Source organism: Sinocyclocheilus rhinocerous, unplaced genomic scaffold (genome assembly GCF_001515625.1).
Source record: "Sinocyclocheilus rhinocerous isolate Xijiao unplaced genomic scaffold, SAMN03320098_v1.1 scaffold5187, whole genome shotgun sequence".
NCBI classification, from domain to species: domain Eukaryota; kingdom Metazoa; phylum Chordata; class Actinopteri; order Cypriniformes; family Cyprinidae; genus Sinocyclocheilus; species Sinocyclocheilus rhinocerous.
Genome location: NW_015641005.1, coordinates 46,827 through 57,003, shown reverse-complemented (window position 1 = coordinate 57,003; position 10,177 = coordinate 46,827). Strand labels below are relative to the sequence as shown.

General features: G+C 38.6%; 1 protein-coding gene across 1 annotated transcript in view; it reads left to right on the top strand.

Annotated features, from left to right (window-relative positions):
• Positions 1-2,216: 2,216 nt before the first annotated feature.
• Positions 2,217-10,177, top strand: part of LOC107753413 (poly(rC)-binding protein 2) — an 18,095-nt gene continuing 10,134 nt past the window's right edge. Inside the window, exons 1-6 of the mRNA XM_016569547.1 lie at positions 2,217-2,555; positions 3,145-3,284; positions 8,086-8,118; positions 8,207-8,323; positions 9,327-9,458; positions 9,561-9,689. Coding sequence (XP_016425033.1) covers positions 3,192-3,284; positions 8,086-8,118; positions 8,207-8,323; positions 9,327-9,458; positions 9,561-9,689 — 504 coding nt within the window. The 5' untranslated portion in view covers positions 2,217-2,555; positions 3,145-3,191. The remainder of the gene's footprint in view (positions 2,556-3,144; positions 3,285-8,085; positions 8,119-8,206; positions 8,324-9,326; positions 9,459-9,560; positions 9,690-10,177) is intronic.

The following is a 10,177-nucleotide window of genomic DNA, read 5'->3' as shown; positions in this document are numbered from 1 at the left end:
AATTAATACTTTTATTTAGCAAGGATGCTTTAAATTGATCAAAAGTGACGATAAAGACATTTATTATATAGGCCTATATATATATATCGAAGTGGTGGCCGGCCGCCTGGACCAAAAAATGCCAGGGCCAATTTTTTGTCCCAGTCCAGCCCTGCCTAGCCCTGTCACATGAACCAGGTTTGTAAGACCGTTCATCATCATCGGATGCTGCAAATCATCCCAAACAAAATCTCTGACAGACAGACAACTCGTTCCCGCTCCACTTCCTCTCTGAGATCTTCAGTCTGGTCCAAATCAAAGTCAACAGCCGTCGGATAACAATAATACTCCTGATGATCTTCAGTCGCTGGGGTGGAAACTTCTCTCCTCTGCCATAGCTCCTTGGTGGTGCAATAGTTATTCCACTGGAATAAAGTGGACACTGTGTCTTTCTTTAATAGTTGCCGTCCAGTGGGAGTCGATCAAATCTAATCAAATCTACTATCCATCTGTTATTAATAGACTATTATCGGTTACAGGGTAATCACATTATAACTATTCGTGTTAAATACAAAAATTTAAAAATCAATAAACTATACAATTACATTTTCAACAATTACATATGCAGAAAACACATACTTTGTGCTCAAAATGAGCCTAAGATGCAAAATAGTAAACCTAATTAGGGATGGTAAAGATCCATTTCCATAAGCACAAACATAAACTAACATTTGTAAAGTTTAAAAGGTTTGTGAAAATTTGATTAGAAAACGTTTAACATATCAGTTAAATACAGTTTAATTTATTATATGCTATATTACACTGAACAAAATTATAAACGCAACACTTTTGTTTTTGCCCCCATTTTTCATGAGCTGAACTCAAAGATCTAAGACTTTTTCTATGTACACAAAAGGCTCCAGGAATTGTGTACAGATCCTTGCAACATGGGGCCGTGCATTATCATGCTGCAACATGAGGTGATGGTCGTGGATGAATGGCACAACAATGGGCCTCAGGATCTCGTCACGGTATCTCTGTGCATTCAAAATGCCATCAATAAAATGCACCTGTGTTCGTTGTCCATAACATACGCCTGCCCATACCATAACCCCACCGCCACCATGGGCCACTCGATCCACAACGTTGACATCAGCAAACCGCTCACCCACACGACGCCATACACGCTGTCTGCCATCTGCCCTGTACAGTGAAAACCGGGATTCATCCGTGAAGAGAACACCTCTCCAAAGTGCCAGACGCCATCGAATGTGAGCATTTGCCCACTCAAGTCGGTTACGACGACGAACTGCAGTCAGGTCGAGACCCCGATGAGGACGACGAGCATGCAGATGAGCTTCCCTGAGACGGTTTCTGACAGTTTGTGCAGAAATTCTTTGGTTATGCAAACCGATTGTTGCAGTAGCTGTCCGGGTGGCTGGTCTCAGACGATCTTGGAGGTGAAGATGCTGGATGTGGAGGTCCTGGGCTGGTGTGGTTACACGTGGTCTGCGGTTGTGAGGCCGGTTGGATGTACTGCCAAATTCTCTGAAACGCCTTTGGAGACGGCTTATGGTAGAGAAATGAACATTCATTTCACGGGCAACAGCTCTGGTGGACATTCCTGCAGTCGGCATGCCAATTGCACGCTCCCTCAAAACTTGCATGTCTGTGGCATTGTGCTGTGTGATAAATCTGCACATTTTAGAGTGGCCTTTTATTGTGGTCAGCCTAAGGCACACCTGTGCAATAATCATTCTGTCTAATCAGCATCTTGATATGCCTCACCTGTGAGGTGGATGGATTATCTTGGCAAAGGAGAAGTGCTCACTAACACAGATTTAGACAGATTTGTGAACAATATTTGAGAGAAATAGGCCTTTTGTGTACATAGAAAAAGTCTTACATCTTTGAGTTCAGCTCATGAAAAATGGGGGCAAAAACAAAAGTGTTGCGTTTATAATTTTGTTCAGTGTATGTAATGATGTCATGATTCTCTTAGAACAGTATTTTTATCTGGTTTACTATTTTTCATTGTGTGGTTTCTGGCGAATTATATTAAAATCAGTTGTAAATAACTTGTATTTGTATTGTCCCCCATCTTCTAATTTATGGATAATAATAAGAATTAGATTTCAATGATGTTTTGACCAATGAACTAGGACATGTTCCCGTTTGACCTTTTCAGAAATATGGTCACATTATCCTATTGTCGAATGTCTTATTATTGTACCTGTACTGTGAACGAGCTCAGTTCAGCGGCTCCCATTCTAACCTGAAGCTTTCCTTTCAGATCCAGAGTTCTGATCCAGATGCGCTTCATCATCAGTGTGCGGTGCGGTAACGCTACGTCCTGCGCGCGGCGGGGCGGGGCCAGAGCGCGGTGACGTCAGAAAGGTCGTGGGTGAGAGGTGATCGGGACACATCTTGTTGTCTTTGTAAGAGTGGAGCTCGATCACGCAGCCGTGTCTTCCCTCTTCCCCGAATCCTCTCAAAACTCCCTCCCGAACCTCCCGGACCTCCCCCTCTCACCCTCCGGACCCTCGGACCCTCTCCCCTCCCGCAGCGCGCGTCAGGTGAGGCTATACCGCGGCTCATGCGCTCACGAGCGCGAGGGGCCTGCAGGCCGCGGGCTAGCGCTAGCGCTCGGGCTAATCAGCCTCCGCGCTTCTCCTGCGATATTAGTGGATATTTCAGCGTTAAGCACGGCAGTGCGTCGTTTAAACCGTCAAACAAACGCCGTGAACACAGCCCAAACCGGTTTGTTTCGTTTAAAGCGCAGTCCGCCGTTACGACGCTCTGTTACGCAGCTAGTAAACACACGAGTTAAAGCAGCTTTACCAGCGATTCACGAGCCGATGGGTCATATTTACATAAATAATGCGCTGATTTAAAACAATATTCATTTGAGTTGCAGGAATTAGCTTCATATTTATACGAGTGGCCTGCTGGGTAAAGTGAATATTTATAGTAAATATTACTGCTGATGAAAATGTGACCTGCTAAACAGCGCCAATGAATGGCATGTTTACACTCAGTCAGCGATTGCGTGAGTTTTTAATTCGGATTCACTGAACTCGTGGTGTTCTCTGCAGGACAGTGTGGATCTCCTGCAGGTTGACTGCTGTTGTGTTGTTCAGTGACCGTGTGTGTGTGTGTTGACAGGTTGATCATCCGTGACCAAAGATCCAGAGCTCGACTCATTGATCATCATGGACTCAGGTGTGATTGAAGGAGGACTCAACGTCACGCTCACCATCAGACTGCTCATGCATGGCAAAGAAGTGGGCAGCATCATTGGAAAGGTGGGTTTGAAACAGTGCTGCGCAGTAAGTATTTTGTTACTGTGTTACTGCCCTTAAGTACTTGAAGGATAAGGTAACCCAAAAATGAAATTCTGTCATTAATTACTCACCCACAAGTCGTTCCAAACCCGTAAGACCTTCGCTCCTCTTCAGAACACAAATTAAGATTTGTTTGATGAAATCCGAGAGCTTTCTGACCCTGCATAGACAGCAATGCAATTACAACATTCAAGGCCTAGAAGGGTAGTAAGGACATCGGTAAAATAGTCCCTTTGATATCCGTCGTTTAACCTTAACTTTATGAAACTACCGGAATACTTTTTATGCAAAAAGAAAACAAAAATCCTAAAAGACGTTTAGGATTTTCATTTGTATCTTTTACTTGACTACATTCCAATGTGTAATATTGTGCTCTTTACTCCACTACGTTACATAAAAACATTTTGTTACTCATGATTTTGAACTGAAGACATCACCTCACCCTCTGAGAACAGTTTGAGTTTTCCAACAATACTGTTGAATTTATTTACCATTTAGTATTGATTATCGTAAATGAAAATGTAAGTTCTTAGCAATGCATATTACTGATCAAGCATTACGTTTTGATATATTTACGGTAGGAAATGTACAAAATATCTTCATGGAACATGATCTTTACTTAATATCCTAATGATTTTTGGCATAAAAGAAAAATCTATAATTTTGACCCATACAATGTATTGTTGGCTATTGCTACAAATATACCCCAGCGACTTAACACTGCTTTTGTGCTCCAGGGTCACAAATGTGCTGTAGCCCATTGAAATGCTTGAATGTGAACAGGTCAGCGTTTGTGTATGTAGGTGTAGGTGATTTAGGGTAAAATAATGCAGCTGTATTGTACTGTATTTGTATCCATGTATTTAGCTACAAAAATTTAGATTTTCACCATGTATTTTATTTCACTTGTTTGTGCACTTGAATTCTCAGTCACATTAGTGTGTTGAAGTTTGATGTTTTGATAGTGTGTATAGTAGGGCTTGCATAGACTAGTCGAGTGATCGACTACTTCAACTACTAGTCGGCGCTGTCAGAAACAATCGACTACTCGCGCATGCATTAACCGTAATGCATGCACAGAGTTTGCAAGTACGACGTGAATTTTAAGATTACAATATTGCGTGTAACTGTTACTTTCTATGACTTTCTCTGTTGCATGTAAAATTAAAACATGTAATGTAATAATTAGGGCTGTGCCCGAAGCCGAATACCTTATTCGGAATGGGACGGATAATGGCTTCAAAAACGAATAACGGACCAGGAATAATTGTGCCTGAATATTCGGCTGAGGCTGGCACAGTCTGGTGTTTGCTAGATAACAGTTGAGCCTAATGAAAAGAGCTCAAATCAAACACCGCATTGCTGTTGCCTCTCAGTGCATCTCTCAGAAATCTGAGCTTGGCAAGAGTAATATCAACTAAAATAATACATCATACACGTTCTATTATTTGTGTATATTTAAATGGCAATGATTTAAACCTTAGGCTACGATATGATATACGAATGAATGGAATAAGCACAGCACGCTCACCAATCAAACAGCCGCGTGTGCATCTCAGTCTCTCAAAAACCAAACCAGCTCTCTCTCAAGAGTAGGCTAATAATCATCTAAGATACAGATACATTTTCTACTAGGCTTACATGTTTACTACTTTATCTTTTGCTGGTTTGCGTGGCACACGCACATTTGTTTAGTGAAGTAAAAAAAAAAGACTCTCTTAAAGAATTCTGCGTAATGAAAATGTGCACATTGAATTAATTCAGTCGTGTTCAAATGATCACTAAACATTTGTCATGACATCTCTCTGCTTGTATGATACATTTATTTGTAGAAATTAATAATTATTTTAGTTTAACACGGCATATTTGTTCAGTGATAAAAAAAAAGATAGTCATAACGGTCTTATCAAGTAACTGTACGAAGTTCCACCTGGTTTTATCCGAATACAGATATGAATAATTTTCTGATTGTTACAGATACAAATACAGATGCAAATACTGACTGTTACATGAAAATTTAAATATGTAATGTCATAATTATAAAGTTTTGACAATTTACGTATGTTATGTAATTGTTGCATTAGGCTAAGAATTACTAAACGTTTATTGATAAGAACTATTTCATGTCTTTTCATTTACAGCATTAACCACGAGTAGTCGAGTAACTCGAGTATTTTTTAAATAAGAAATCGACTAGTCGTGCAACCCCTAGTGTATAGTAAGTTTTAGTAATAAAAACCACATTTGCTTATTTGCAGATCAGTGTTAAATGTCTGCAGTAATTATTTTTATTAGTGCTGACTAATGAATAGAATGACTAGTGCTGGCTAGAATATATTAACATGGTTCATCCATCAGTGCTTTAATATTTACTTTAATACTTTGTTAAAGTTAAATTGAAAATGAGAACTAATATATTTACTGGAGTAATATTTTGTCTGGGTATCTGTACTTTTACTCAAGTACCTGATTTTTGTAATTCATCCATTACTGATCAGTGCTTCCCACAGGTTTGAAATATACTTGCGGTGGTAGCCGGGTGGAAAATCCTCCTATTACCCACGGCCAAAAATGGTCTACTACATGTGACAAATAACAAATAATGTGTGATTTTTAACAATATTTTAATTTATTGAAATTCATTTTAATTACATAGGCTACTATTACATTTAATTACATACTAATATTATGCATTGTAAATTATGCAAAATTACAGCATTTAAATGGTAGAGTTCTCCTTGTCTTTTACTGAAGTCGTTCCAAACCTGAATGAGTTTCTTTCTTCTGTTGAACACAACAATATTTTGAAGAATGTTGGTAACCCAATGGTTGCTGGTAGCCATTGACTAACATAGTATTATAATTTTTTTTCCATGCTAGGGAAGTCATTGAGGACCAGCAACTGTTTTCAACTAAATACTATGTAGTTGCCTAAAAGGCATCTTACAGGCCTTTCTTGTGAACTTGCCGCCTCTCATGTGTGCGTTGCTTTCATATATGAGAAGTGCGCTCATCATGAATGTTATAACAGCAATTGCGCATCCACAACAGTAATACCTGCTTGTGATGATGAGTGAAAATATCCTGCATCTATCAGACTGTCACTAAATTTTAAAAATAAAATCAGGAAAATCAGCAACAGCTCGTATCATATTTTTTTGTGTGTTTGAATTTATTTTTGTCATGTTTTATTCTTGATATTAGGGTTGTGCAATTAATCGGAAAACAGTTTCGATTTCGATTTTGGCCTCCAACGATTATGAAAATACAATAATCGAGATAAAACGATTATTGCGGCCCATTCCGCCTCCTTTTCCAGCGCTGCGCTTTTGTTCCTCCATAAAAGCCCAATTTCACGTGCAAATCAGTAAAATCATGTAACGTGACCTTTGCAAAAGGGGACGTGCTTGATTGAAGTATATTTATTCATGATTTTGAAAAGCGTGAAAGAGAACTTGCGCTGCTCCTCAGGAAGATATATGCGCTCAGAGACGGAGCAGAACACGGACATGTAAAGTCATCTTTTAGCACCTAAACGGTCAAATACACGTTAAAATGTGGCGCTTACTGATTATTCATGTATACCTTCGTCAGTTATGTAATAAATGAACATAAAGAGTTGAGAATGAAAATACGCGTGTAACGGTAAATTGGATCCGTGCGGCTCTTAGAGTGACAGCAGCCTAATATTCCTGCTGTGACTGTGTGCTTAATATTAATCAAGCAACAAAAGACAATTTCAAAATAACACACTGCTCTTGAGTGAAGGACTTTTGTAGCTTTAATAAGAAACAAAAAAGTTAAATTCTTGCAGTGAAGACTATGCTGTTTTATTTTACATTTGATTATTCATTTCTGTAGTAGGCTGTAAACCGCATGAGACTTGCATAAAAACACATTAAAGCACAGTTTGTTTCATTTGTATCTTTTTATTCTATTGTATTTGTCCTTTGCTTTTTTTATTACTGACAGTTTAATTATTTTCAATCATTTTGAGGACTTTTTATTTGTTTGTTTGAAATTCTGCTGGTCTCTACAATGTAGATTTCATAGCAACCTTATTTTCAGGAAATATATATTTGATATGTATCACTATCTTTAAATAAAGCACTCTTACAAAGTTTTGGTCATATGGCCCCCTCATAATCGTGATTACAATATTCACCAAAATAATCGTGATTATGATTTTTGCCATGATTGAGCAGCCCTAGTTGATACCCTTGAAAAGGTTTTTAATCACTCAATTTAGTTTTGGAATTTTAGGAAACATTCTTTTTCTGAAGCGAACTTGGGTTCTGCAGCAGGACAATGATCCAAAACACACCAGCAAGTCCACCTCTGAATGGCTGAAGAAAAACAAAATGAAGACTTTGGAGTCTTCATATTTATTTTATTTATTTTTTTAACTTTTATAGTTTTCATGAAAAATGGCAGAAGATGGCATGGTATTAAACAAACAATCCACGCAGGCGCTCTACGCTGACACCTGTCTGCACGTGTGCCCTTCACATTTAGTTGAATTAATCTTTTGTGTAAATAGATCATTTAATGTCCTTTATTTTCCAGTTTTATTTTAATGTTTTCATTTTAAAATAATACAATTGGAAATTTAGAATCAAACTGCCTTATATTATTGTGTTGGCACCTATAGCACCACCTAGTGGTCGACCAGATCTAATACTGGTGTAACTGATTATATATGAATGCACCCATAATGTGTTATATGCATTTACTTGTATACATGTGTCTTTGTATCTTGCAGAAGGGTGAATCGGTGAAGAAGATGCGAGAGGAGGTGAGTGTAGCTGAGGTTGTGATGGTTTTCTTCATGTGTTAGTGATCGTCTTTCGAGCCTCTCTAAAGGAGCCTGTTGTTCTCTGCAGAGCGGCGCTCGGATCAACATTTCTGAAGGGAACTGCCCCGAACGCATCATCACCCTCGCAGGCCCCACCACCGCCATCTTCAAAGCCTTCTCCATGATCATTGAGAAACTAGAGGAGGTACAAACCACTTTCACTCACTTGGCAACTCTGTTCTAATACTCCTCTAATGTACACGAGTCATGCACTGTAAGATCAGGAAGATGTAGTACAGTGAATGGAGTCTGATTTCATATCTCGAGATAAAGAAATATAAACAACATAAGCAAGTCTTTAAGAAGTCTTACTGTCTTAAGACCTCTCCAGAGTATTAAGAATTTTTAAATTGTAATGTGATATTAACATACTTGCTCAAATACAAAAAAGAAAATTAATTTAGTGTAAAAACTGTAAATGGATACCATGTTGGATTATTGTAAATATGGATTACTTCTCATCTGTGTTCAGCATGATATACAGTAAATCCAAAATTTATTCAGACACCTTCAACATTTCTCACATTATCACAGTTAATTCACTATAGTTTAGAAAATGGGAATATAATTTCACAAGAACTCAGAGTTAAACTGTGTCAGAACAAATTCATCTTGATAATGCCAGATAACTTTGATAGAAAGGTATGGAATTAATTCGGTTGAATAGCTGTGAGCTGTTACATTTAAGAACACAATTAGATAAAACCAATTTAGCTCAACCAATTACCAAGCAATGCTTCAATTTGTTCAGTCTGTGGTGTAAAAAGGTCGCATTAGCAATTAAAGAAAAAACACTTGAGCAAAACATGGTCAGGTCAAAGTGTCGGAATAATTTTTGATCCCAAATTGTTATCAATTTTACTGTTAGTCCACTGTATGAAGAACTTTTGGGTATACTATGTCACAGTTTGCTTTATTTTGCTATCCTCACTTACATAAATGAACTATAGTGTCCTGCATCCACTAGTATAAAAATATCAAACATTATCTCTGCTGTCTGAATAATTCTTGGTTTGATTGTATGTGATATTGTGTGGTTTATTTCTAATGTTAATTTTAGTTTGCTCCAAGTTATTTTAAAGAATTGCATTTGATTTCTAAAAGAAACTGAGTAGCTGTGGTAAGGTGTGAATGTTCATGTGCACCAGGACATCAGCAGCTCCATGTCCAACAGCACGGCCACCTCGAAGCCCCCGGTCACGCTGCGGATCGTGGTGCCGGCTAGCCAGTGCGGCTCGCTCATCGGCAAGGGCGGCTGCAAGATCAAAGAGATCAGGGAGGTGAGCGAGGTCACTCTGTGCTCCACTGAAATGCGTCACGAGGGAAATGAAGGGCTTTATTGGCTGGTGAAGATGACCATTAAGCTCTGTTTCTGTCTGTAGTCGACAGGAGCTCAGGTACAGGTGGCTGGAGACATGCTGCCTAACTCTACTGAGAGAGCCATTACTATCGCTGGGACCCCGCTGTCCATCATCGAGTGTGTCAAACAGATCTGTGTGGTCATGCTGGAGGTAAAACTTCACCTTCTCACCCTTGACTCTGGCTTCTTTGACTTTTTCTGCTGTAGTACACCCAAAACAGAGTTCCTATGAGTCCTCAAAATTGGCTTCTTTTTTTTTAACACGTAATCAAGTAAAACACGTAAAATCAATCATTTAGTGTACTGCAAGTTCATGCTTATCTGCATACATGTTTGACTGCCACGCCCACATCTCAACATACAACATACATACAACCAAGACTGCCCCTTTTTTTTTGTTATTTTGTTACATTTGGATTTACATTATTTGCAAAAATGTGTTATTTGCTCAGTGTTGCCAAATCCATAGTTTTCACCATTTTTGGAATTGGGCTAATTTTATACAGCTGTCACAAGCTATTTTCTTTAGTCTGCGCATTGAAGCGAAATCCCCTGCCAGAGTTCAACCAAGGTGGGACCCCCTGGAGCATGATGTTGGAGGAAATTTTAATTGTATTTTTTTTATATATATATATATAT